The sequence below is a fragment of the Topomyia yanbarensis genome, chromosome 3 (genome assembly GCF_030247195.1).
Source record: "Topomyia yanbarensis strain Yona2022 chromosome 3, ASM3024719v1, whole genome shotgun sequence".
Taxonomy (NCBI): domain Eukaryota; kingdom Metazoa; phylum Arthropoda; class Insecta; order Diptera; family Culicidae; genus Topomyia; species Topomyia yanbarensis.
In genome coordinates, this window is record NC_080672.1 from 22,350,462 (window position 1) to 22,378,293 (window position 27,832).

The following is a 27,832-nucleotide window of genomic DNA, read 5'->3' on the forward strand; positions in this document are numbered from 1 at the left end:
TACTCCGAAAAAGACCAAAAAGATTCCGTGAAAGATTAAGTTCTAAATTTCTTAAAAAAATCTAAATGGTAAAAGTATGAACGGTATTTGATTCGTAATTCTTTGCATGCTGGGACACATCTATTATTTTCTGAAGAAAATCGGTCAGTTTATTACTGTTTTAAAAGTCTGTAAATGTCTGGACCAGGCAAACGCAGAATTTTTTTTTAATCACCGATATCATACTTTTTGATCTGCCTCTCGTTTCTTCTGCTGCAAATTTTGTGCATTGGACGTATTCGGTCTATCCACTCATTGAATATTTACTAGAAGTATATGCTAGAAAATGCAAGAAAATTCTCGACAAACATATGATTACGGCCTAAAAGACAACTGTCAAAATCCACTTTGAATGGAAATTCCGGACAAACCGTTACACGCCAATCACAGATGTTGGTAGTAAACGAAAGAGAAAAGTTTTCTCTTTCATAAACTGTTGTGAGCTGTGTTCGACTAGTAACGGTTTGTCTGGAATTTCCATTCAAAGTGGATTTTGACGGTTGGCTTTTAGGCCGTAATCATATGTTCGTCGAGAATTACAGCAAAAGAGACGGGAATGAAAGTATGCTAATTCTGCATATTTTTGTTTCTCAGTGCAGCAAATCTGTCCACAGTCTGTAAATCTGGCATCGCTGTTGCTCGATTCAACGACATTGCGGCTTAGTTAGACCCTTTGGTCGATTTACGATTGAACTGTATATGTAAACAAATAAACACGCTCGCTATAAACAGAAATTGTATACCTTTAAATTCTGTTGGTTTAAATGTTTAAGTTATTATAATTCGTCGTCGTCGGTCGTCTTTATAATTTTGTGCCGGAACATGACGAATTACGCTTTCTAAGTACCACCGTCAAAGACGCATGTACGTTCTTATGCCGAAGTTTATAAATCGAACCAGATTGAAGATGTGAAAAGAATGGTCAATATTGAAATCAGGATGCGAAGAACTGATAACTATGTGGTTTCCTCTAGCAGTTTGTACTGTGTTTCATACATTTCTTTACATTTATAATCAGAAGTGAAGTTGTTTGGCCGTGCTTCATTACTATGCATACTTCATAGTTTCATAGGCTCAATGAAGTAATAATGCATGATACTGATTGACTACGATGTTTTTTGAAATAGAAGCTTCACAACGAAAGGCATTGCTTTTCTCTGCTCATAGACAGTGTTAGATCACCTGCATATTTGCTCGAAGGACTACTAAGGGCCGATTTCTTCATTCTCGCTTAACGTCTTAACCAGGTTTAAACGTACTGGTGAACCCGGTTTAAAATTTAAGCGAGGATAAAGAAATTGGCCGTAAGCCCTATAAATATGTATAGGCATTGCGCATTTCGCCGCAAGGTTGCTCTAGCGGAGAGACTCGTGCGGTTCAATGTAAACAATTCATTCTATCACACTTTAAGGAGTGTTTATAGTTTGATGCACTAGTAGAGTAACAAATAAAACTTTCTACTTGCCTTTGACCGTCCATTATTTGAGTCTCCATTTGCTTGCATGCGACTCGTGTAAGATGATTTAAACCGTCCTTATCTGGTACGATCCCTTGATCCAAAATTGGATACAAAATTTTCATTCGGAATTTTGCGTCATCTTCGAATGTCGAACGGTTAATCTGAAAACGTTAAATATGTATAGTACGACAAGCGCTTACAGTAATTATAGTAGAAAGTTTACCAAATTTTGAACATTAGTGGAAGTCTCATCAATTTTATCTTTGGTCGGATTAGCTTCAGAACTATAGTTTTTTATTATGTTAAGAATTGTTAGACGGGATCCTTTTTCGATTATCCCCATTTCAACTAGGTCGGCATCGTTGAGCAGAACTAGGTTCTGATCGTTTATTTTTTGGGCTGAAAAGAGCGAATAAGTATATATAAAGGTTTAAAGTGACATCTCAAGTTGTTTGCACTACCTTCTTGATTGTTGTTTATTTTATTATAAATTTATTTCCAAGTTTATTTCCCTACTAACTATCTACATATTTCAAACTTATATAGTAGTTTTCTTCTGAATCTCCGTATATACTCCATAAGTTGTATGTTTTTTTTCGTTTGCAAGTTCTTGTGTGATATGCGAATAACTTGACTGTCAGTTTTGAGTTTGTAACTGTTGTATTGTAAACAATATTCGCATTCGAGATGCTGTATTAGGCAAACAATTTGATTATCCGATTGCAATATATCTATTATCAAACCATAGGACATTTCGTTGCATACTTGGTATTTCGCTATCAGTCCCGGCCGAAAGCTTGTGTTATTTATTTTCATATGGTTTATATATTTGATTGAATCTGGTAGATCCCGGATCAGGAGTAAATTACTTAGAGATTTTTTGTGTATGTGCTTTGACGAAACGATATCTACCGTACCAATTTCGTATGAATGGTCAAGAATAGTGGTTATCTGTGCTAGATTCAGGCGCTTAGCAAAGCTGTTTGTTAAATTGATGAAATTGTTGCATGTCTTCGCTTGAGATTTCGACTCCTTGAATTTCGCTTCGAAGCGTAAGCAACTATGATTAACAACTGGCCCATCCTGACGAATTATGTAGGGATAATGAGAGATGTGATGGAATTTATTGGTAGGGTTGATGGCAGGGAAGCAGGATTTGAACAACTTGTAAAAACATTCGATTTCGTTTTCCAGATCGTTATTCTGATTCAATGTTAGCTTATTGGAGAAACTATAATAAGTTATTTTCATGAGAGCTCTAAGCAATGATGATAAATTTGAATTAAATCCGAGAATCTGGTTGAACATAAAAGGGAATGCTCGAAGGAGAAGCCAACATTGCGAAGCTGACTGACATGTCCACGTGCTTTTAACTTCTCGCAAGTAAAATTAGCGGTAGGTTTATCAGCCGATTCAGTTATACCGTATTCGTAATGCTGTATAATTTGGTTGACTTGACTAATCGTTATCACTTTATGGATATTTACAGCTTCGTTCAAAACACATTTGATTACGACCATGACGACGCCTTCCAAAAGATCATGCATTGGATCAAACGTGTTATTTTCCGCTATGTTGAAATATTTAACTTCATTCAGTGCTGATTTTCGAATGATTCCGCATTGTGAAGGTGTTTTAGTTCCGCTTTGAAGAGCATTTAAATCACCTTGTATGCTTTCTTCAGTGCGATGAGGGAAGGTATCACCAATGTTTCCACAATGAAGTGCAGTACGCGTCGCATAGCACATTCTACAGAATAGACTTGATTGGGGCCCCATTAACTCGAAAATTTCATGAATTGCCAGCGTGTCCCCCAAAACATGCACTAGAACTGCCCTCATCGTAAACTTTTCACTCCCATATTGTACTACAACACCATCATCTGATTCAAGCTCACGCAAATCTTGAATCAGCGGTTTCATAACGTTATTGTAGCCATATTTTTTTACATCTCTTGAGCGAACGGTAAGCGTTAGATATATCCTGTTGGAGGATGAATTAATTGCGGGGTGGAGATTCTCAATTTTAACACTGAAATTGGTAAGTTTTTTTTTTGATTTGCGTGATCCCAAAGGGTTCAGATATTCGACATCGTCCAGATGAAGCGAGAGTCGTAATGCATCGGGAAACCGTGTCAGGAACGGGTGTGTTTTGAAACGTTGACCATCTTTGAAACCGCACAAGATATCGTCATTCACTGCTTCTTCTGCTATCATCTTGCGAGCTCCGGGATTCTTCATAACCAGTGCTAAAATGCTGGTTAGTGGAATATAGTGAGCAATGTCTTTCACTATTTGTACACTTTTTCTTTTGCCTAGTTTGGTAATCGCAGGGACAGTTTTAGTGATTCTAGTTCTTCCCAAGACTTGTTCCCTAGGGTTTGGCACAGCACAACCCGCAACTCCAGACAAATATGCTAGGTTGTCTTTTGGAGAAGCTACGTCTGCAAAAATTCCATCCAAAGATGCGTCGTTTATAAATTTCAAAGCGTCGGTATCGTTTAATGGGATCGACTTCGATTTCAAAAATTCTCTGAATAGATTCAACATGTAACACTCGTAATCTTCTATAAGATTCGAGGTAACCTGTAAGAACTTTTTGATTTTTGTCTCGGGAAGAGATACATCTTTTCGCAAATCTGTGGCGAATTTACTAATTTTCTTAGTAATTTCATCCAACGACGGCGCCGTTTTAAAGAATATGGTATTCGTTATTCTCAACAGATAATCATCATCTACGAGCATATTTTCCGGATGATTATTTTGAATTTGTTCAACAGCGTCATGGTCGTATGAAATATTTGTAGAATTTTCTGTAATTAGTGGATGAACACTCTCTATGTGCCGTTTCAAGCTCTTAAACCTCTGGTACAGTGAACCACATTCTGAACAAAGGAAAGGTTGAGCGGCTGCTTTGCTGGTGTTCAAATTGTGTACCAACCGGAAGTGTTCCTTCAATTCATCCACGTGTCCAGGAATCATCTTCCCACAATTTGGCACATGGCATGAGAAACCTGAAACCTTACACTTTTTTTCCAGTATATATATATATATATATATATATATATATATATATATATATATATATATATATATATATATATATATATATATATATATATATATATATATATATATATATATATATATATATATATATATATATATATATATATATATATATATATATATATATATATATATATATATATATATATATATATATATATAATATAACGTGAATATTACCTCGCAACTTCATTGCAGTTTCAGCATCCACCTCTTCCGAAATCTTCTGCATGCTGGTTGTTCAAATCCACTCTTTCAATTAAAATGTATTTTACACACTACAACTCTAGCTTCAACTATTATAAATATTTGAACAAATTTTTATTTGTGAAAAAGTGATGAGCGATAACTAAACGAGCGTGTACCTACTAATGGAAAATGGCGGATGACGCTTGGAATTTTTAACTTGGCGAGAAACGGCTTTTCCGTTTGGTAACTCCAAAACGGTTTCTTGTGTAATACCCAAAAATAGAGTCAGAGTTACTCAGAGATATTATACATGACAACTCAATTTTTGACGTTTACGAACATCATTCAAAACTGAGTTAAAAGTACTCAGAATCTGAGTAACTTTTTACGAGCGTGTACAAAAACTAGCACTATATTAAACACAACGTCGAACAAAATGGATCAGCGTAGGATGATTGTTAAACAAACTTTTGTGCGAGGGAGTGCAAAGTTGATGCAAAAATGGAAATTAAATGCATTTTTTCTAATATGATGCAAATTTGTTATACATTACTAGAGTGATCTGCCTCTAGTTTCAGACAATAAAGTTTTATTTGTTGTGTTGTTTCTCCGCAGACTGGTATTATAATTTACATCTTCAATCGTGTTTTTCGCAGTAATCAGTTTTGGAACATGGGACAATTGGACGTAGAACTGCAGTATTCTTCACCTCCAAGGGAATAAAAGACATTTCTCGATGAGTGGATATATCAACAACTCCAAGGGGATATTGAGATAACAGAACGAGAACACCCCCGAAGAGATTTTGTCATTCATATTTGGTTTAAAACAATTTAGGTTTATAAACACTCTCCGTGCCTTTTTGGAAGCCATAGTTCAGCATGTAACCCTTTTATCGTTAGAAATTCCAGAGATCGGTCGTCGATATTTCAAAAATATTTCTGTATACACTCAGGTTTTTTTACGCGGAGGATACAGGCCGCGTAAATGAAAACCGCGTAAATTTCAAAATCCGCGTAAATCAAAACCGCGTAAATTTCAAAATCCGCGTAAAAGAAAACCGCGTAAATTTCAAAATCCGCGTAAATGAAAACCGCGTAAATTTCAAAAACCACGTAAATGAAAACCGCGTAAATTTCAAAATCCGCGTAAATTTCGAAATCCGCGTAAATGAAAACCGCGTAAATTTCAAAATCAGCGCAAATTTCAAAATCAGCAAAAAACGCGTAAAAATACCGCGCAAAAGAACCGTGTAAAAAAAACTTGAGTGTATTTGATGTATAGCCTCATCAAAATATTACAACTATTCAAACATTCCGTAGGATTCCACCACACTATAAACACTCATAGTAATAGACTCGCGGATGTAAAAACCGCAGAACTGGCAACTAAAAAAACAAGCGCGTTAAACTGGCATCACCCAAAAATGTGCAAGCTCGAACGTGCTCGACTGTATTCGATCACCTTTTTTTTATTAAAATATTTGTTCAAGTGGTTCAATATGTGAATCAAAAGAGATACTGATACTGAGCAACAAGAAATTAAGAAAAGCAAAGAAAATCCAATTTCTTTAAAAAACACAAATTTGATGAAAAAGAGTATAAGTAAAATGCTTTTTATTCAGTTATATAGAACACAATAAATATATTTCTAAATAACATTGTAAAATACTAACACGAACATGAAAAGTGAAGCCTACTGTGAATAACAATTTTTTTTTATATAAAATCGCAATACTTGTTCTGCTTATTTGCATTGTATGACGTCATGCTCGTTTGGCTCCGAATTTTGACAGTTTGTTTGGCTCGATAAAAGTACCTTCGCTGGTCCATTACGATGAGTGTCTATACACCACACGGCTTAAGGCTAGTTTACAGTTCGGGAAATGGATGACGGGATTTCGCACGGGATTTGCGTCGGGATTTGATCAGGGAAAATTTTCCGCCGAGATCTCTCCAAACTGTCAAACCAAAAACTCTGCTGTTTCTTAAAAATACAAACAGTATCAAACTTGCAGGGAATTGCAAACCTTTTAAAAATACTCTTTTTCCCGTCGGAAACAATTTGTGTTGAATTGTTCCCGGCCGGATTTCTGTGTGGAGAGTTTTAAAATCCCGTGATGTTTCCCGCGGTTGGGTTTACACTTCAGGAAAACTGTCATTTTTGTGTAGACTCATATCCCGTCACGGGATTTGAAATCCCGAGCTTCATTTAAAATACACAGGGACACAAATCCCGTGACACGTTTTCCGAACTGTAAACTAGCCTTTACTCGGGTTTTGTCAAAAAAGCAGCATACGTACTGCCATCGAGCAAATCGTGGCCGACACGTACATGAATTTCACAATAATTGGGTTATGAAATATTTCGTTGAAATTTCTCAAATGAACTCCCATCCAGGGTGGCCAGACCTACCGATTTATCGGTAGTCCTACCGATTTTGGTCTTCCCTACCGATTCATAGACGACCAAGGCAAAACTACCGATATTTTGTTATCCCTACCGAAAACTACCGATTTTTATTGATTTTGGATACATCCTACTCAACATTCATTTTTTGGGTTGGATTTGGTCTGAGATCTGTGTTTTGAGTATTTTACAATTCTATGTCAACATTACGTTTTTGGGACAACAACCTGGCCTACCGATAACTACCGATAAACTTTTAGTGACCCTACCGATATTAAGTAATTATATCTGGCCACCCTGCTCCCATCACAGTAACAGTTTTTTTTTTTTCAACCCGTTGTTCATCCGATTTATGTCAAACTGTAAAATGTCAACAAAAACATTAAAAAATTGTTCAGCGTACTTTTCTTTGGATAAAATCAATGCAAAAATCGAATTTTGGTGATTTATTAGTGTTTTTAGAAGTTACTACAACTCGTACTCGATACCGGTAATAAGACCAGCCAAAGCTAGCGGCGGGACGTACCACAAACACGAAATGGCAGCCGGTATTAAGTACCACATTCAGAGGGAGGTATTCGATGCGTTGGACGAGCGGATCCTATCGGTTTGCAATGTAAGCAAACTGTTGAAAAAGAAAAAAGCCTCCTATCTGTGCGTAGTGTCCACCACGAAACCCCGGATTGTGGTTTCGATCTGCCAGGTTAAGCAGTATGACAAGGGAGTGTGGAAGAAGAAACGTTCGTGGATGCTAGAGGACGTGAAGGGTGTGGATGGTAGAAATGAATCACCGGAAACGCACGAATTTGACCTCAGCTTGGAGAAAGTTTACCGCTGGTTTGCGGCCAACCTACACGAACGGCAGAACTTTATTACGGTTTTATGGAAGCAACTTCAAAAACATGTCACGGCGGAAGCTCGTCCTACGTTTAAGAATATTCCGAAAGGTTGGCTTACGGAGCGATCGCCGGAAAAGGTGCTCGAGAAATTCGCCACGATCGGACCTCGACCGGAGGGTGGTGATGAGGAGGATGATGAAATGGATGAGGTAGAAAGTGAAGATTTTCATGCGTTGACAGAAAAGGAGGAAACAAATTTGAGTAAGCTGATTGGAGAATGCGATTATGCGATTAGCAATGCCGAGCAGTTTATGGAACAGCTGGGGAAAAAGCTACAGGAGTTAGATGGAGCCAACATTCAAAGTGTGCTGGCATCGGAAAAACAGGTGCGAATAGCATTTTCTCAGATGAAAATTTGACATTTAATTTCTGTTTATTTCAAGGTTGACGCACTGATGGATCAGATTGAAGCTGCTATTTCGGAAGCTGAGAAGGTGGAAAAACGCCTGGATGACTACGATGAAATTCTGTGTCATATTCGTGACACAATGGAGAAAATGGGCGAAAAGAATCAAATGATCGAAATTGCCAATACAAACAACGTAAAACTGTTACAGGAGTTGGAGAAGGTTGTCTTCCAGTTAGATCTCCCCCATGTCCACCAGTTGGCTTTAACGGACACAGATTTGACACCGAAAGGCCTCCCGGTTGCTATAGCCGCCGGTAAAGCACTACAAACTGCTATGAACAGTGACATTGATCCAGCGCTTTTGCGACTGACGGCGGTACAGGATCAACGAAAACGATTCGAGAAATGGAAAGCCAAATTTTCGCAAACCGTTAGTCGTCATTTGAACAATTTGTTTATTCACTTGGGGAATCTGGGTGATTCGCAGAGCCCACATTCGAATGAGTTAACCCTTCCAAAACATAACTCGGTGCACAAAGAACTCTCCGCCTATACTGAACTGATGCATTGGATGAAGGCGATGGATCGGAAAGCGTACGACGCTTTAATTAAGGTCTACACCAGTTCGCTAAGCAAGGTTTACGATAGAGACATTCGTATCTTTTTCGAAGCTGCCAAGCAGTCAATATCGGTGAAGCGATTTGGATCGCGAGAAGATCTAAACAGCAGTTCGATGAGTAATAAATTAAAACTGGGACAGCAAAGTAATAAACCTCCATCTCAACCATACGGAATCCTGGGAATCAATCGAGAGCTCTGGGGTGCAGGTGCGGAACCGGTTGAAAGGCAAAAATTCGATTCGATTCTGGAAAAGGTGCTGGCGGAACTAGAACCAGTGGCGCTCAGTGAACAGCACTTTTGTATCGCGTTCTTCCAGCTGGACGTTATAAGTCCCACGGGGAAAAATACGCAAACAACGCTTGACGCGTCGGCTGCCATGCAGGACAAAGAGCGAGATGAACGGGACACTGCTCTGGCCATTCCGCAGAAGCGCCTGGATAGACAAATCAACGAAGACGTTCGAAGAATGATGGGCGAGCTTTTTAGCAACTTAGAGCAGGAATTAAACAGCTTTATTCTAAGCTTCGAGAAGCTCGACAGCTAGTAAGTAGATCGTCTATATGTAGTAAAGAAAATACTAATTCTCGTTCAATTTGCAGCTACTCCCTGTACGTGCTAGTTCGTCTAACACAGCATGTGATGTCCGCCCAGGACGCAAAGTCCTTCCTCAGTATGACGTTCGCGTCTGCGTTGATCCATGTGAAACGAAATTTCGATAAATTTATGAACCTTCAGCTGCAATCGATTCAGGAGGCCAAAGTTCCCAAACGCTCCAAATGCGGCCTGCTACCGTACGTGGAAAATTTCGAGGAGTTTGCAGTGACGGCAGAGACCGTTTTCAAAAAGACCGAACGACGGAACGATCTGGATCGCTGGTATCTAAATCTGGTTGAGGCAATCTTTGAACATATTCCGCTGCATGCAATGGATCATCCTAAAACGCCGCAACAAGTGGTCAAGATGGAAAACTATCACCGGATGCATTCGTTGCTCTCGCAACTGAAGGTGGCTGTGCTGGAACAGCTTAAGAAAGACGCTAAGGTGCGGTACAACGATGCGTTGAAGGCTTACGTGACCAAGTACTTTGGACGACCACTGGAAAAACTAAATGTAAGTTTTTATTCAAAGCCCGTTGCATTGGAAACGAGACTTAATTTTTTTTTTCTTTTGTGATTACAGCAATTCTTCGAAGGCGTACAGCAGAAGGTTCAACAAGGGGTTAAAGAAACCGAAATTAGCTACCAGATGGCGTACTCAAAACAAGAGCTTCGTAAAGTAATAGCCCAGTACCCTGCGAGGGAAGTGAAGAAAGGTTTGGAGCATCTGTACAAGAAGGTCGAGAAGCATCTTTGCGAGGAAGAGAATCTACTACAAGTAGTTTGGCGTGCAATGCAGGAGGAATTCATCGCTCAGTACAATTCGTTGGAACTGTGGATTCAACGGTGCTATGCAGGAGCTATGATCACCCTAGATTTTACGATAAAAGATATTTTGGACTTTTTCTCTGAAATTGCGAGATCGCACTAGTTGCTTATTTGCTACTGTTTTTACTCATCGATCTTCATAGCTAAGATGAACGTTATCACAACAGAATATTCCAAATTGATATCGACTTAAACAGTTAAGAGCTAATTCTTAAGTAATCCTTACTTTTTGTTGCACATTTTAATCGTATCGTTATATTTACACACTGAAGAATTGAGTGCTAGCCGAACGTTGTAAGTAATCGAACAAAGAACACAAGTATCCCCCCGCGGTTGAGAGAAACGCAAATCTTAATCGTTTTGCTTAATGCTAATATCAATAAAATTGTATAGAAGTTATGAACTGTTGAATAAAGGAAAATATAAGCACGACCGTACCTTCAATAAACTGGACCATCATCCAAATTGTCATCTTCCTCGTTGTAAGCCTCTCCATTGTCGAAATAATTATTCCCATAATCGTTCTCGTCATCCATTTCCTCGTCGGCCATTTCCTCATCCAACTCCTCATCGTCCTTTTCCTCGTCGGACTCGTTGCGTTTCTCCTTCTTCACTTCAGACTCATCCAAAAAGGATTCTTTCTTCTCCAGTTCACTTAATTTAGCATCGATATCGACCGCCTTGGCCCGCTTGGCTCCTTTTTGATCCGCGCTGTTGGAATTGGTCTTGCTACGCTTAAACGATGGTCTCAGCTCCGCTGGCATCATACTCCAAATAAAACCACCGTCCTGCTTTCGCTTTGGATCATTCTCAATAACGTTCTGTCGAGAGTTAAATCGTCAGCAATTGACATTTTAAAATAGGTAACAAAAAATTACTCACAATTACTTTATCCGAGTAACGCTGCACCGGACCTTTGGAGCTTTTAACGGTTGTATAGTAAGGTGACTCCCGAAGATACGATATGAAATCCTCTTTCCACAGAATCTTGTAATCTCGATCCGGGTTTGACTGTTAAGTTAGAAACGATGAGCTAGGTTGATTAGGCACTGCAAAGGGACCTACCTCGAGGGGAACCGGCTTCGATTGCAATATCGGATAGAGCGGTGGTGGTGCTGCCGATGAAACTGTTTGCATTTCGTTTCTCGTAACCCCCATCGATTGCAGCTGCTCCTGGGTGAGTGTCCCCGTGGACTTGCCACGACCGCGGCCGGCCATTGTGAGGCGAATCAAGTGGTGTCTAATTTAGGATTTTTAAAATTTTAGTAATAACATTCGAAGAAAGCACGCACGTTTCGGTGGATGCAGCATAACAATAACGAACATAGAATACCACAATAAACATAAAAACATAAACGTCAAATGAAGAGATATACACGCTTAAACAAAAATGGTCACTAAAGAATTACACCGAGAAAAAATATAGTGCCGAATATTCTGCTTATTTTAACTTTTTGTAAAAATTATATTCTGCTTCCCGCATAAATGACCGGATAGAATTTTACAATAGCATTTACCCTACAAATAATCATAAAACAATAAATATTGTTCGACGCAGAGTTCTCGTAGTAGATTTCCAATACAATTTCATGTAACAATAAATTTTACTGTTGAACAAAAAACTGCTACAGTAAAATCACATTACATTTTACTGTCTTCGAGAAAAAAATGTTTGGAGAAAAATCGATTTTTTTTTTAATTTTAAGATCGAGGGGAACGATACTCCGTGATTTGTTGATGACATGAACTTATAATTTAAAATTCTGATTGGATTGATAAAGATCGGCATTAGTTAGTTCGGAATGGATTCGAATTTCCAACATTACTTGATAATAGTTTGAAATGTGTCATGAAAAAAATGGGATTGCGCCAAAGTCCCTCTAAACAAGGTCATATCACGCGTAAAAACTGTTAGTGGTAGTGAACCCAGTCAAAAAAATGCGGATGAAAATGGTCAGGCGATTTAAACAGTTTGACGTTTGACTCAACTCGCCTGAGCTAATTGCCCCTAGGAACAAATGCAATTGGCGTATGCGATCTAAAGGCAATTTCAATACTTAGACAAATTTTCTGGCAGCTGAAATGGACTTAGTTGTTTTTTTTGCGTTTTTCAAACATGGCGGTTCATGTTTGGCTTAAGCTTAAAATTGATTTTTTTAAATAATTGGCGTGTTGTATTTTGTTTGTCTAGTGCACTTCATTTAGCCAACGAATATGGGAAATTGTGGAATCGTGTGTAAGTATAGTGGAACAAGATCTCTGACCTAAAGTCTTAATGAAAGTCAGATTGTGGTAAGTTTTGGTGTGCAATACCAATTTCACCATTGATTCTTCCTATAGTTTGGTGGTGATTACCTAGTATACTGATAAGTTTATGTGAGAGGATAATGAATCGGTAAATAAGTATTATTTTCATATTAGGCAATTAAGGGCGATTAAATGGCACGTTTCCTGCGCGATTTGGGGGCGCTTTAATGGCGGGTAGGGCGGCAAAAAAAATAACTGTGGCAAACCGCTCAAATGTTGCATTTGAAATAGCCCCCTAATAGTCAGCAATTTGCTGGCAAATTGAAGAGCAAATAGCGCATCCGAGTTGGAAAACAGCCTCCCGTTAGCCAGCAACTTGCCCTTTTTGACTGGGTATACCAATTGATACCTTTCCGTTCCATTCGATAAATTTTAGCCCCAATATACATAATATAACATTATTTAAAAAAAAAAATTCGTTGTGATACGTAACGATTTTTTTGTTTTTTAAAATAAATCTTATGTAAACTTGGCAACCATACATAGGAAAACTGCGGTTGTTTACATCTGGCCTATCAATACAACATCCAAAATGAAAAAAAACTATATGCATTGGATGGTGTTTATGTCAAATAAAAATGACCCTGCGGGAAAACCGGGAAAACATGTATTAAAAACTTGAAAATTGAAAAAAAACATTGTTGCTATCACGAAAATCAGCTTTATCGATGTATGTAATAAAAAAGATTTTTTCTCTCATTTAATGACCCAATTGCTGAATAACATAGACGTAGTCAGAAAATGAAAACAAGAGGGGGTGTGGCTTGTGTACTCCCTATTTAGATAGTTTAGTATAACATAAGGAGCACATCTTCAACGCAGGTTTATACCGCCGAATTAAAAATTAATTTTACGCTCTTTAAGGGCTCTACTGTTATCTCATTAAAAATGGTACAACGGTTTATAAGTTTTACATATTTTAAAACCCTATTTCTTAGCCGTTCAGAGTCAGAATTTAAAAAAATGCATATCCTTAGATTCCTTGAAGTCTCGGAATTGCTTCTATTGACGTTTTCGTTTGAGAATCTAGGAACGCAACCAGGATAGTTATTTCAAACAAGCGTTTTTTGATGAAATTGAGTTAGATTCACGCAAAACAGAGGTGATGTTGGCGAACCAGAAATATACTTCAGGTTAGAACCCAACGCGATTTCCAGACCTGAGTTAGTTTTTGCCTCAGGCAAAAACAACACATAAATTTGTAGGTGTAAATTCTAAATATTGTAAAAGTTATTTCCCACAACAAAGATTGTAGTATGATTCATATTTGGGTCTATTAAAATGTTAAGAATGTTCAGTCGTTGACATTTACAAGGACGTAATGATTCTTTGTCTTATGCAAAACAATCTAAAAAGGGACTGGGGAGTACACGAGCCGCCCCCTCTCTTCTTTTCATTTTCTGATTACGTCTATGTTATTCAGCAATTCATTTTATACATTTCATTCAAAGGTACCAAGTCTCTGCGATGAATATATTCTCATTTATCTAAGTTTTTAATGTCGATGTCGTTGGTGCACCGGCAGTGTTGGATAAAGTAATCGATTTCTGCATTTGTATTTTACCATAAGTGTTAAATCGTTATAACTATTTCTTGAAAACTCGTGGCTAGTTACGGTCTTCGACAAAGTTGTTAACCAAGGTTCGAACTATAGTTTTATATAGTTTTATAAATCTTGTTTTTCAACCAACTAATCGCTACCAAATTTTGCACAGGCATTTAGGACCACAAAAGGAACTCAAAAAGTGCTGTGCCCGCTAGTTTAAATCATTTCGAAGTTTTCCCATACAATCGCGAGCCACTCTAGTGAACATACGTCCTGGTTTCCCAGGACATGTCCAGATTTTTCACTGACTGTCCTGGTGACCTGGAAAGTTGAGGAAAATACTTGAATTGGCCTGGTTTTTGTCTTGTAAGCCTAAAATATTTCAGATCGCAGTTACGACCGATCGCAATCACTAATTAATAACTCCAACGAATTCGACAAACAAAGTTTTATACACTCGATTCCCGCAATTGTACCATTCAATGTCTTTTTTAAACTCTCAATTTTTTTTCTCTTACATGGAAATTAAAAACAAAAACAACGAGGCGTTCGTATGTTCATAGCTTTTGAATGACCTGTAGTATGTTCGACTCCAGTTGTGGATCAAACGCTATAAATTGAAATGAAACAATGATTACCAGAGCCTTTTCCCGGCTTCAATCGTCTTTCAATCCGGGACCCGAACAATTCCTTTTGGTGCCTCTGAGAAGACAAATCGAAGTTTTGGCGACTTTGCTTCTGCTTGAGTTCTCTTTCCAGTTGCATGTTTTCATCTTACTGGAAATCCGCGAACATTTTCCCAATCCAAGGAGAGGTTAGTGACGAAACATCAATAACTATCGAGGAATAACTTCATTGAGTGCTCTCTCTACCTGGTGATTATGGAACCACTTCAGGATTATTGCAAATAGTACCTAATCCACGATTAATTTGGCTTCATGCCTATACGCTGAACAGAGACTAAACTGCCGAGTTTAGCATCCTACATAACAGCGAGTATGGAAGGTCCCACTCAAACTAATATTATTTACACCAACCTATCCACTGTTTTTCATATAACAATCAAAAAAATTGTAATCAACAGTAGTTTTTGCAGCTGTTTTGATCCTAGCTTTCAGATCCGGATATAATGATTGTCATTGGAGATACTTATTTTAAAATCGGGAATAGCGTAGGGAAGCTGCTTGGGACCGTTTTTGTTTCTGCTTTACTTCAATGACGTTCTGTTTAGTGCTGATAACTCTTCGTCGGTCCTGTACAGATGACTTCAAAATATTTCGTCTCATCCGCATGTAGCCTTCGCTGATGGCTATGAAACCAGAACTGTGTGTGTGTAAATCCGAAAAAATAGCTCGGTGATCGAATTCTCATAAAAGACTTTTTGGCTGAGCTATGCATACCAGACCTCTGAACTGTTATACTGCCGAAGCTCTGCCTGCCAGGAGCTAGAACTTTTTCGCTGCCGAAATTCTGAGAAGAGTCCAACGATTCCACATATTGTTTGGATGACACCCTGAACAGGTCGTTAGGCTCTTGAATGATAAGATGTTTATTAGGGAGTCCCCTTTGAACTGCCCTGGATTTTTACTCGCTTGGCATGGTCACCCTAATAACAACAAAATTTATGCTATTGTTTTGATATGTTCCTGCAATTATGTACTAAAACCGTCAAAACGTGAATTTCGAGCTCATCTTTTTTTCATGACACATTTCAAACCATCCTCGACCATTCCAAGCCATGTTGGAAATGTGAATCCATTCCAAACTAACCAATCTTTATCAATCCGTTCAAAGCTATAAATTATTAGTTCATTTCAACTACAAATCACGTAGTGTCGTTTCCCTCCAGGCCCCTGCTAGGCAGCCATTTTGTCCTAATCAACACTGCCTTTGTTAACCCTAAAACGTTGCACTGGGGTACAAATGTACCCCACGCCTTCTTTGGAGCCGTGGGAAGACGACAATTTGGCATTTAACGACCTGGGACCCTAAATATAATTCAATTTAGAGTTCCTAGTAAGAGTAGGGAATGGTGGGATCACCTTCCCTGGTGAGGCCTCCACCCGGAGATTTTTACTGGTATGAAATAGGCTTCAAGAGAAACATGAGTAAACGCCGAAACTAGACAAAAATTTGAATCAAAGCGATCGCACGACATTTTAGATTATTCTTAACGATTTTTAATATCTACTGAGTTGAACAGAAACAAGTTTATTTCTTTGAATCCAACTCTTCAGGCTATCAATTTAGCACAGGTTGGAAAATGATCAAATTGACTCACATTGACCGTTGAGTGCTTCGTTTTGGCAAAGCATAATGCGCACCACATGTGTGTACCAGTCACATTAAGCTGTAAATTGTTCGCGTTTAAGCCGTTAATTGTTTGCGTTTTTAGATGTAAAATTTAACTGCCACGGCTAACCGTAAAGAATCCAAAAGCACCAGCCACTCTCGCTGTGGAGCATAAACCAAACGAGCATGGCTCTCCTCCAGAGCAGTGTGGGAAGCACACTGCGGTGTCTTCTGGAATGGTTAGCACAGTGCAAAAAATTCAGTTCTTCGTCACCACAGTCGCTAGGGAACTTCCAACAAAGGAGCACAGCTCTCCTATTTGGAAAGTAGACGCCGCAGGAGCAGCCAGCGAGAAAACCGGAAGAACTCGTTAGAAATTCAGTACTATAAAAGTAAAAATTATCTATCGGCTCACACACCCGGAGAAATCGATATAACACCCGGAGGTCCGGATATCACGTACAAAAACCGGAGTCTCAGGGTGAAACCCGGAGGGGTGGCAACCCTATGTGTGTATTTCTGAAATTTTGTCTGACATACCCATTGCTGCATGTCAAAATTAGTGAGTAGAAAGACAACATTGAACTAATGTGTGCTGGGAAAATTGGCTGATCGATATTTTTATTAGTATATGTCTATACCTCTCAATAATAAATAATAAATAATAATTTAAACTGCGCTATAATAAGTGAATTTTTAATAGAGATCACAGAAAAAATATTTTGTGATTTTAAATTTATTATCATGCACATATTTGGAGCATAAAAATAAATGTAAAATGAAATTCCACCACAAATACACACAACTTGTCGTGCTTTCTTCAACGAATTTCATTATAATTTTACACATTGATTTAAAATTACAGCTTCATTAAACGGGATGCAAATGCACTTTAATGTATTTTTAATCCAATATTGCTGTAAAATAAATGACATGTAAGTGACACGATCGAAAGTGTAAAATCATATGCTTTTTGATGCTCCCATTGAGTGCAACGAATTCAAATTAATTTTCTGTTCAAGCTTTGTATATTTACATTCGTATTGATTTACATGTCGTTTAAATTTCATTATTTTGTGATGTGATGATCTGGGCGAAACGAGAAGATTCGGAGCGCAACCGAAATGTAATCAATCAACTTGAAAAAGTCTGGGGAAGATTTGTATCCTGATATGCTGGAAACGCACATCTATGGACCGAATTTACTTCGAAATCGACTTTTGAGCAAATTACTTCAACGTACGAATATTTCAACATAATAAACGCATTGATTTGATTGCCAAATGTTTATTATGATCCTGCTTAACCGAAATCGAATCTTAAGTTACTAAGTTTAGAAATATCAGTTAGTTGTTTTTGCATAAGCTGCCGGTCGAAGAACCTTTTCGACAGTTCTGTTAACATCCCAACCAAAGCGTGTACCGGCGTGGATGTTTTCAAAGTTACAGGTTGTACCTCTGTTTCTGCTGTTTTCGTTTTTGGCTCAATACCATTCGTGCTCGAATTAAAACGCAACTCAGTTGTTGAAAACAGTTTGCTCCATTGCCGATTCAACAAAGGTGTTGATAATCCAAACGGTATCACGCGAAGGCCTTTCACACCGTTAAGGCGCAAATCGTCATCCAGCAGAGTGGTGGCGTGTTTCTTGAATGCAGATGTCTAAAATATAGAAACGTAAATATGACCATTCACTTGAGTTTCTAAGCATACAGCCAAATAGATTAATGGATTCAACACTGACCTTCTCAAAACGCTTGAGTTTGTTGTGTACGTAGCAAATCCAATATTGCTCGCTTTCGATATATTTTGCACACTCGTCCATGGCTTGATCAAATAAAGTCAAATTTAGAAACTTAAATGCATCACAACTGATAATTTCGGTTGCGGTCTTCAGGGCAAACGCAAGAACTTTAACAGTTTCTTCATGGCTTGGTGAGTAGTTCGGATCATCCGACAGTATGGAAGGTACGAACCCAACCCATGCGTACTGGCCACCGACCGAATTCCCCATAAGCACACGAAGTTTGACGTCTGGTTTCATTGCATCATCTCCACTACTTTCTGGTGATTTAAGAAATAATTCTGTTGCCAATAGAATTGGATTCCTTCGTAATTTCTCTTTGGAGATTGTGTACAAGATCGGCGCCATCATTGGACTGCCTAAACTAGTATCTAAAGACATTGCTTTCAAAACACTCGTTAGCGTCGCATTCGACACGATCGAGGAGACCGCTAAGTGTTGGTAATCATTCAAGCATCGCCCCGCGATGATCATATCTTCCTCTGCATAAATGTACTGCCTGGAGCCATACAATTCAATTTCTACACCCAACACGGTGGCAGAGGCTAATTAAGTGATCATGATTAGTGTTGGTGACGAACGGTGCGACTATTAACGTTGACTTACCGTGGTTGTACAACAGACGAACAATTCGTGCTCCGGTCAGTAACTTCAAATTTGGATCCACGGCGAACAACGTTTGTCGTACGTTGTCCAGCTTAGCGGTTCGATTCTTATAGGCTACTCCGATTCGCTGCCCATTCGAGAAGGGGTCAATGAACTTATACTTCAGCTGGTGAGCACACTCAGCAAACTTGTTTGATATTGTTAGACCCAGGGGATCTGGTTCATCTTTCAGTTCAAAAATCTGATCGCATTGATTTGTCTGTAGCACTAGAACTGTTTTGGAGAGATCAGATTTGGCTAGGTAAAATCCTGCACTCTGAGCAACGTGATCACTCCCTAGGACGATATAGTGATAGTGATCATTTAGTGTAATATTGCTTCCAAAAACTTTGACAAGGAAACAAAGAATCACTGAGCACAGAATAATGAAAAGCGACATGTGGTTTTCCATAGATAGTATTGTTTGGGTTGGTTCCGCTAGAAATTGATGTGGGAATAACACTTTTACGCAGTCGTATGTTGACTAGAACGCGGGTAGAGTAACTATGACGCTGCATGGAATCACCGGGTACATAGTTGATTTTATTTAATACAATGAATGTTTTTGTATACAGAATAGAGTTTGTTTAACAAACAGTTTTTTTTCTAGTCACGCCAAAACAGTGAAACAATGAAAATATTTTTTAAGCGCAGAAGGAAGCTACGCTGCGAATGAATATATGGTGCTTCCTTATTGATCGTTTGGTATCATGCTAAGACGGCGAGAACTAACCAGATGAGAATAACTAAGAAACAACTCATTCCACCAATAATAGGGTCATAAAAGGAAAGATAAAATATTTTTAACACCCATCATTAGAGCTAAACTTTCTGAATTCAGAGTCTAAAAGTTGTTTAAAAGTATTTTAATAAATATTCTTGGAAAAGGAAAAAATGCACTGCTCAATATTTGTGGCGTATATGCATGTGGAAATGTCTATGACATTCCTAGTACACTTTGAACCTATATACAATAGCTCGCCTGCCACGAACTCGATAAGCTACGTGTCAACGCAGAAGCACTTCAAACAACAAAATCATACCTAATTAGCTTAATCAGCACTAGTGCAATGTTGCCTTCCTGCCAGGGCCGCCTACAGTACAACTAGAATTTCAATATCTTTTAGCTAGTTTGACACTTTAAATTGCAGTATCTGTTATAACAAATAGATCTTGGTACTTAATAAGAAAGTCGGACGTGTTAAGGTAAAATTGAAGTCACAAGATTTTATTTATTTTTAATTTATTAAAAAAAACTAAAAATAGCAATATTTAATTCTGGATTCTAACTCTTTGTGCCTCTGAAATTTTGAGCAACTTTTTGTGTAATTATGGCGCTTTAGGCCGATGCTGTTTTCGTTCAAAAAATATTAAGTAATTTTAGCAAAAAGGTCACCCAAAACACAAAAAAAAAAACATCGGAAACGAACTCAGTTCATGTTAAAGTTTTGAGGCGAGTAATCCTTTCCGACCGGTCAAATCTATTGCAATCAGATCCCCTCGATTATATCTTTGGTTAATTATATAGCTGTCCTTAACTGCTAGCAAGGAAGGCAAGATTTGCTCCTTTGTTGGGACCTACCTAGTGACTAGTGACAGTAATGTTAGTGGTGCGCACGATATTTCTGCAACCGATGAACCGATTGATAAAATGTTTTAACAGTTCTATTTTTTCAATGGATAGATCTTGAATGAAAAGGATTGCAAACAAAAACAGTTATGGAAATAGCGTTGCTTTCTAAACACAATCGAATCGGGAATCAGTAGCGACTGGCTCAAATAGCACGTTCCCCATGTTGATCGGAGATTTGTGCCTGGCCGTGATTTGTCTTTTCATTTCCTGATGGGAAAGATTTGGGAAGTGGTAAGGTTGGGGATAAGAAAAATAACTACCTAGAGAATATAGACAATACAAAAGTATTCTTCACTCCCAAGGGAATAAAAGACTCTTCTCATTGAGCGGATATATCATCACTCATGAGGGTATATTGAGATAACAGAACGACAACACCCCGAAGAGATATTGTCACTCAAATACGGCTTAAATTATAGCTCTTTTCGTTGCGTGAAAAACACTATTGATATTTTATTTGGATTAACTGATCTGCGTTAAGCCAAGCCAAACTAAGCGCTATAATTTTTTAGGGTATTTTTCATAGTAAAATTCATTTTTCAATAACTTATCAACAACATTGAAAGTTAAGGAACACTTATTGGCGTTCGTTTGCTATTTGAGTTCCCAAAAATAAATAAATATTAGCGTTTCTAGTGCTACATTTGATGTGATGGCGTTGTTCACGCACTTCACCACTCTTCTTACTTTCTGGATCTTTTAGAAAGTTTTTTGCCGTTTTCACCTGCTGAATCAGGACTTTTTCTGCATCCACTGCACTTTCAGCTGTCGCGCGCGAAAATGAACGGGTTTGTAGGGAACTTTGGATATCGCGAAAATGAAAACTCGAAAAACTGTTTTTCTGCGACCGACACCAACGATTGCGTTTTACTATCTCTTTTTATTCTATGTTGTTTGTTTACATTCGTCGTCTGTTTTATGGTACAGCTGATTGACAGCTATGTTATTGTTTGCAGAATCCATTTCTGCTTAGGGTTTGCACAGTGGGCTGACTGTGCGAATCGTACGGTAAGTATTTTACATTGCATTTTGTTTCTAAAATTCTATGATTAGTTCACTTTTTCTTAGGGCTAGGTGAGTATTTACAGGTATGTACAATGCATAAAATTTCATTTCAATTCAGGTTCATGTTGTGGTGGATTAAAGGTGAGTATTGAACATTCCGGCCGCCAATGAAATTTTAAGGAATTCAACGGGCATTAGCGGCGGAAGTTCGAGCTTCTTGCGATGACTGACGTTCAACGGGATATGGAGATTTGGATTCGTCTTGCCGGTACAGGCCTCCTTACAGCTTCCAGGATGATTTTTCGAGGTGCGTCGGGTCCGACTGCAGGATACTGTCCAGGAGTGGTGTGCTGTAAAGGAGGAACATCTGTACGCGAACTGTTGGTTTAACAAATTAGGATGGGGTACTTAACTCGAGTCAAGTCCCAGCCGGGGGTTCTAGGAACCCACACGGCGAGGCTTGGTTCTTTACAGGTGAACCACGAACCGCTCGATACCCCCGAGCTTGGGCCAGGATCTCGTCTGGCGACTCATTTCCCCGAGTAGGGGCCGGGAGCTCGTCCGGCGGCTCTGTACCCTGAGCAAGGGCCGGGATCTCGTCCGGCGGCTCTGTTCCCTGAGCAAGGGCCGGGATCTCGTCCGGCGGCTCGGTTCCCTGAGCAAGGGCCTTCATTTGGCGTTGCTGACGTAGGGCTGCTAGTTGGTGCGGGACTCTGTGCTACGATGGGTGGCGCTACTTCAACTGGAAGTAAGCAGAGCTTCGGGATGGCGCGTTGAACGATGCCGAAGGTCGACTTCACGGTGGCGACACGAACAAGCCCGTCAGGGCCGGGATGAACGCTGAGCACGCGTCCCAGGGGCCATTTCAACGGCGGTGCTCTCTCATCTTTGAGAGCGACGATGGAACCAACGGCTAGATTGTCCATGGCTTCTGTCCAGCGGTAGCGACTTTGCAGGGTGGCGAGATACTCCTTGTGCCAACGACTCCAGAAGTGCTGAGTTAGCTGTTGTACTCGTTCCCATCGAGACAACCTGGATTCAGGAACTTCACGGCAATCTGGATCAGGTACCGCATTCAACGGACGACCAATCAGGAAATGTCCTGGAGTCAGAGCAAGCTCATCGGATGGATTGTCCGGCAACGGCGTGATTGGGCGAGAGTTTAGCATTGACTCGACCTGAATCAATGCGGTTTGCAGCTCGGATTCGGTTAGGTGGGCATTTCCGAGGATTTTGCGAAGCAGGGTCTTCACGGATTTCACGCAGGCTTCCCAGATTCCACCGAATGTGGGAGAGCGAGGTGGGATGAAGTGGAACTGTATTCCGTTGTCTGCGCATTCGTTTGCTACGGCATCTTGGTGAACTTGAGTTCGGAAAAGCTTCCGCAGTTCTTCCAGTTCTCGCTGTGCTCCAACAAAGTTAGTGGCGTTATCGCAGTAGATATGCGCAGGCTTTCCTCTACGGCCAACAAATCTTCGCAGGCTCGCAATGAATGTGCTAGTGGTCAGATCCGACACAAGGTCCAAGTGCACGGCTTTGGTAGCCATACATACGTATACGGTGATGTAGGCTTTGAAGAATGGCGATCTCTTATTTCGGAGTGACGTTCTCACGTACATTGGCCCAGCCAAGTCAACGCCAACATTCTGAAACGGGTACGCCTGGTTGACCCGAACAGATGGCAGATCCCCCATCAGCTGCTGCAACGGCTTGGGTTTGGCACGTGCGCATACCATGCAGCCGTGAACAATGTTGCGAACCAAGTTCCGTCCGCCGAGGGGCCAAAATCTTTGGCGCAACGAGGATAGTAGTAAGCTGGGACCGGCATGGAGCGTCTTATGGTGTTCTCTCGTGGCGATCATGTCGGTGAGACGATGTTTGGGGAGGACGATCGGGTGTCTTCCGTCGACAGGTATCGCTGCATTGTGAAGCCGGCCGCCGACACGAATAATGCCGTCTACGAGTGTCGGGTGCAGATACCGTAGCTTGGATTTACGGTTTACTTTTCCGACGGTTTCAAGTTGGCGTATCTCGTTGGCAAAGTACTGCTGTTGTATGCGACGGACCAGATTGAGCAGAGTGCGATCAATGTCAAGAGCCGTCAACGGGCCGACAAGAATAGGCTGGTGATTCTTACGGTGGAGACAATTAGCGGCGAAACGTCGAAGAAGTGTGCCGATCCGAAGTAGCTGACGAAGACTGGAATAGCGATCGACGATATCTGACGGTTCTACGCTCACGACCGGAAGGGCAATAGTCTGTCGGACCTCCGGTTGGTCTGAGTTTGAGGTCGCTACGACGTACTTCGCTGGCCAAGGACCGAATATTAGTTTCAGCCACTGCGGTCCGTTCCACCACAGTGCACTGGCAAGGAGTTCATCGAGGTCCATTCCTCGAGAAACGAGATCAGCGGGATTGTCTTCGGATGGGACGTGATTCCAAACGGCGTGAGACGTCAGCTCTTGGATTTCAGCCACTCGGTTGGCTACGAACGTTTTCCATGTCGATGGAGTTGCGGATATCCAGTTCAAGACGATGGAAGAATCGGTCCACAGATATGTGGTTGCGGTGATGTCGATGCTGTCCTGAACTTGTTTCAGAAGTCTGGACAGGAGTTGAGCTGCGCATAGCTCGAGGCGTGGAATGGTTTGAGTCCCCATCGGAGCGACCTTGGACTTAGAAATCACCAAGCGAACTGTACAAGGGCCCTCGGCAGGTATTGACCGGAGATAGATGCATGCACCATATGCAGACTCTGAAGCGTCGCTGAACCCGTGAATCTCCAAGCGGTCGTAACCCGGACGTAACACATGGCGAGAAACTCGAAGGTGGGCAAGTGCTGAAAACTTATGGTGAAATTCCTGCCATTCGTGAGCGAATCCGTTAGCCACGGGTGTGTCCCAGTCGAGATGGAGCTTCCAAAGACTCTGCAGCATGATTTTCGCCTTTGCAATGGTCGGTCCAATCAAACCTAAGGGGTCGAAAAGACTGCTGATCTGAGAGAGGATCGTTCGTTTGTTCAGAACCGTGCATTCCTTCCAATTCGGTGTCTTGAACGAAAGAAAATCGGTCGACGGTTCCCAGCGGAGGCCAAGCGCAGTCACGGAGGACTCGTGGTCCAAATCGAGTAGTGTTTTCGTCTCTCGGAGCTCCAACGGAATGGTATCAAGAATAGCTTGACAATTCGAAGACCATTGTCGGAGAGGAAGTCCTGCGCAAGCGAGCATTGCAATGAGCTGGTTGCAGGTAACGGCGAGAGATTCAGCCTCGTCAGAACCGGACAGCAAATTGTCGACGTAGAAGTCGTGGCGGACAGCGGGTTCCGCCAGCGGAAAATGTTGCCCTTCATCATCGGCGAGCTTCTGCAGCACCCTAGTTGCCAAAAATGGAGCACTGCTTGTGCCGTATGTGACGGTGCGGAGCTGGTAGCTCTTCAGTGGAGCCTCGGGTTCGTCGCGCCAGAGAATTCGCTGCAGCGGTTGGTCGGTGGGATGGACCAAAATCTGCCGGTACATTTTTTCAATGTCCGCAGATATCACGAACTGGTGGATTCGAAAACGGAGGACAATCGTCACGAGAGTGTCCTGGATTGTGGGACCAGGAAGCAGGACGTCGTTCAGCGAGATACCGGACTTCGAGCGGCATGATGCGTCGAATACGGTACGAAGCTTTGTAGTGGTGCTGTCGAGTTTCATCACAGCGTGGTGTGGAAGGTAGTATTGCGGTTGCGCGTCGATTTCATCGGGGCCAATCTCCCGCATATGTCCCAATCTCACGTACTCGTGGATGAACTGCTGATACATCGCCTTCTTATCGGGACTCGCACCGAGTGAGCGTTCTAGAGAGAAGAAGCGGCGGGTGGCGTTGTATTTGTTGTCCTTTAACTGCCAAAGCAGCTCGTCACGCTTGGGCAGCTTGACGACGTAGCGGCCTTCGGAGTTGCGGGTGGTGTTCTTCAAGAAATGTTCCTCACAGTATCGTTCCGACGGAGACCATCCCTTTGCATCGTGGACTTCTTCGAGCTGCCAGAATCGGTTGACCAATTCATCGATTGTGCAGGGATTACTGAACTGGCACTTGCGTGGATCGCTGTGATCGTGGTTTTCCAATAAACACTCTCCGGAGACGACCCAACCGAACTCTGTGTTCTGCAGAAGCGGTAACTCTTCCCCGAGTGATATCCTGCCGTATCGAAGAATTTGGAAGAAATGGGCGGCACCCAGAATCATGTCGATGTCGCCAGTAACAGCGAATGTTGGATCTGCAAGCTCCACGTGCTTTGGAATCGGCCAGTGGCGGGCTTCTACCGTCGACTGGGGCAGCTTGACGGTAATGGAAGGCAGAACGAGCATGGAGCATTGTACGGAGAAGGGAGTGACTCGAGAGGAGATGGTTATCGTGGCCTGGTATTCAACCAGCGTTGTAGTGTTTCCGATTCCGCTTATCGGGATAGCATGCGGCAATCGGATGCGAGGAAGCTGCAGTCGTTCGCAAAGAGCCCCAGAAACAAAGTTGCGTTGGGAAGCACAGTCCAGCAAGCAACGAGCAGTGACGATGCGACCTCTACCGTTACGGATATTCACTAGCGCAGTCGGAAGGAAAACGGTTCCAGGAATCACTTCACCAGTATGTGATACGAGGGCAGTCTGAGAACTCATGGAAGGCGCATGAATGTGGGATAAGTTTGCGATTGAGGTAGAGGTAGACGGTTGCTGGATGGGAGCTTGCGAAACAGACTGGGGTGACAGTGAGTTTGGAGCATGCAGCGCAGATGCTGCGGTGAGAGTCGGCTGGAGGGCAACACAGCAAGTTGATCCGGTGGCTTGACCAGAAGCGGGATTGTCGTCAGAGGGCTCAGTATGAAGAAGCGTGTGGTGCTTCTTGGTACATGTACGGCATCTTGACCCAGAACAGTTCCGGGCATAATGGGAACTCGATCTCAAACAGTTAATGCAAAGGTTTTTCTGTCTTACCAGATCGATCCGTTGGCGAAGGTTGAGTTTCCGAAATTCCGGACAGCTGTACAGGTAGTGACTCTCACCGCACTTGTCGCACGGCTTCGGCTTGCTGGCGCTGGAAGAGGGTGTACTGGATACTGCAGTTTGCTGTGTAGCTGCGACTGGAAAGGCTGCTAGCTTGGATGTCGGATTTGGCTTGCTGCGAGGAGGAGCGGTGTTCGAAGTGGCTGAAGAAACTGCTTGCAAAACTCGAGCGTAGTTCTGGAGGAAGTTTACCATCGTCACGTATGATGGCATTGAAGTTGACGCACCAGTGCTTGTGTCCTCTGATGTGCCGGCGGTTCCTCCCAGAACCGAAGCGATGTTGTCAGCATCGAGTTTGCTACAGTGGTTCTCCCATTCCCGGAGCGTACAAGGATCGAGGCGTATAGATAGCTGGTAAACCAGGATAGAGCTCCATCGGTCGGCTGGTTCACCCAAGCTCTTCAGAACGGATATCTGCTGCTCGAAGCGATCGATCAGCGCAAGCAGATCTTCAGCTGATTCCTTGCGCATCGCTGGAGTGTCGAAAAGCGTCCGAATGTGACACTTGATTAACTGCCGGTTGTCCTCAAAACGCAGCCGCAACGTTCGCCAAGCGTCCTTGTAGCCCTGCTCGCTTATTTTGATAGGGTCGAGAATGCGCGCTGCCTCCCCTTGAACGAGGCCCTTCAGATAGTGCATCTTCTCGACCGCACTGATGTCGCTCCGGGAACCTACAGCGGATTCAAACGAATCGCGAAAAACACACCAGTCTTCCAACTTACCGCTAAACTTGGGTAGGTTAAGCTCCGGAAGCCTGATGTTCATTGGTCTCGATGGTGCGGGGTTGGCAGAAGGGGGAGAACGTATTTTCTTCGCCAGTTTGGCCAAGTAGAAGGACCGAAGAGCATAATAGCGACCGTCGAACAACTGCCGTTCCTTTTTCAGGTCGATTGGCTCCTTATCGGTGGAAAACATCTCCAATTTCACCACCGTCCGGTGAAATTCGTCGTAAAATTTCTCCAACTTTTCCGCCCACGCTTCTACTTGGCCCGCAAACTTACTGTCCTTGTCGAACTCCTTCGCATAATATTCCAACAAAGCCATTGAATCGACAATATTCTGCTTCGTCAGCTCCAACTCACTGAATTTCCTCTCGTCGGCCAT

The 27,832-nt window shown here is 41.5% G+C and overlaps 4 protein-coding genes across 5 annotated transcripts; 1 reads left to right on the forward strand and 3 right to left on the reverse strand.

Annotated features, from left to right (window-relative positions):
• The first annotated feature begins 7,481 nt into the window (after positions 1-7,481).
• LOC131688982 (exocyst complex component 1) lies at positions 7,482-10,886 on the forward strand. The gene is made up of 4 exons (XM_058973687.1): positions 7,482-8,389; positions 8,447-9,576; positions 9,633-10,143; positions 10,213-10,886. Exons 1-4 carry the CDS (start codon positions 7,703-7,705, stop codon positions 10,558-10,560), a joined length of 2,676 nt encoding a protein of 891 aa, XP_058829670.1. The 5' UTR covers positions 7,482-7,702; the 3' UTR covers positions 10,561-10,886.
• LOC131688984 (DNA-directed RNA polymerase III subunit RPC7) lies at positions 10,561-11,771 on the reverse strand. 2 transcript variants are annotated; one of them, XM_058973691.1, is made up of 4 exons: positions 11,523-11,771; positions 11,340-11,468; positions 10,896-11,278; positions 10,561-10,827 (listed from the first exon to the last, which is right to left on the reverse strand). In XM_058973691.1, the coding sequence occupies exons 1-3, from the start codon at positions 11,673-11,675 to the stop codon at positions 10,898-10,900; spliced, it is 663 nt and encodes a 220-aa protein (XP_058829674.1). In that variant the 5' UTR covers positions 11,676-11,771; the 3' UTR covers positions 10,561-10,827; positions 10,896-10,897. The 2 variants fall into 2 exon arrangements, with proteins under 2 accessions (XP_058829674.1, XP_058829673.1); XM_058973690.1 differs by having other exon boundaries at positions 10,561-11,278.
• A 6,133-nt stretch (positions 11,772-17,904) lies between these two features.
• Positions 17,905-21,644, reverse strand: LOC131686828 (uncharacterized). The gene is made up of 4 exons (XM_058970823.1): positions 21,584-21,644; positions 19,010-19,396; positions 18,344-18,948; positions 17,905-18,261 (listed from the first exon to the last, which is right to left on the reverse strand). Exons 1-4 carry the CDS (start codon positions 21,642-21,644, stop codon positions 17,905-17,907), a joined length of 1,410 nt encoding a protein of 469 aa, XP_058826806.1.
• A 572-nt stretch (positions 21,645-22,216) lies between these two features.
• On the reverse strand, positions 22,217-27,832 carry LOC131686829 (uncharacterized). Its single transcript, XM_058970824.1, has one exon. It carries the CDS (start codon positions 27,830-27,832, stop codon positions 22,217-22,219), a length of 5,616 nt encoding a protein of 1,871 aa, XP_058826807.1.

Excerpts from the sequence above, each read along its gene's own strand:
- LOC131686828 (XM_058970823.1), bottom strand. The coding sequence starts at position 21,644 with ATGGATTCTGCAAACAATAACATAGCTGTCAATCAGCTGTACCATAAA. Across the intron at positions 19,397-21,583 it reads CCATAAAACAGACGACGAAT|TTTTTGGAAGCAATATTACA; the intron begins GTAAACAAACAA and ends TCCTTGTCAAAG. Across the intron at positions 18,949-19,009 it reads TCGTCTGTTGTACAACCACG|CCTCTGCCACCGTGTTGGGT; the intron begins GTAAGTCAACGT and ends TCACTTAATTAG.
- LOC131688984 (XM_058973691.1), bottom strand. The coding sequence starts at position 11,675 with ATGGCCGGCCGCGGTCGTGGCAAGTCCACGGGGACACTCACCCAGGAG. Across the intron at positions 11,469-11,522 it reads CGAAGCCGGTTCCCCTCGAG|TCAAACCCGGATCGAGATTA; the intron begins GTAGGTCCCTTT and ends CTAACTTAACAG. Across the intron at positions 11,279-11,339 it reads GTTACTCGGATAAAGTAATT|AACGTTATTGAGAATGATCC; the intron begins GTGAGTAATTTT and ends AACTCTCGACAG.
- LOC131686829 (XM_058970824.1), bottom strand. The coding sequence starts at position 27,832 with ATGGCCGACGAGAGGAAATTCAGTGAGTTGGAGCTGACGAAGCAGAAT.
- LOC131688982 (XM_058973687.1), top strand. The coding sequence starts at position 7,703 with ATGGCAGCCGGTATTAAGTACCACATTCAGAGGGAGGTATTCGATGCG. Across the intron at positions 9,577-9,632 it reads TTCGAGAAGCTCGACAGCTA|CTACTCCCTGTACGTGCTAG; the intron begins GTAAGTAGATCG and ends TTCAATTTGCAG. Across the intron at positions 10,144-10,212 it reads GACCACTGGAAAAACTAAAT|CAATTCTTCGAAGGCGTACA; the intron begins GTAAGTTTTTAT and ends TTGTGATTACAG.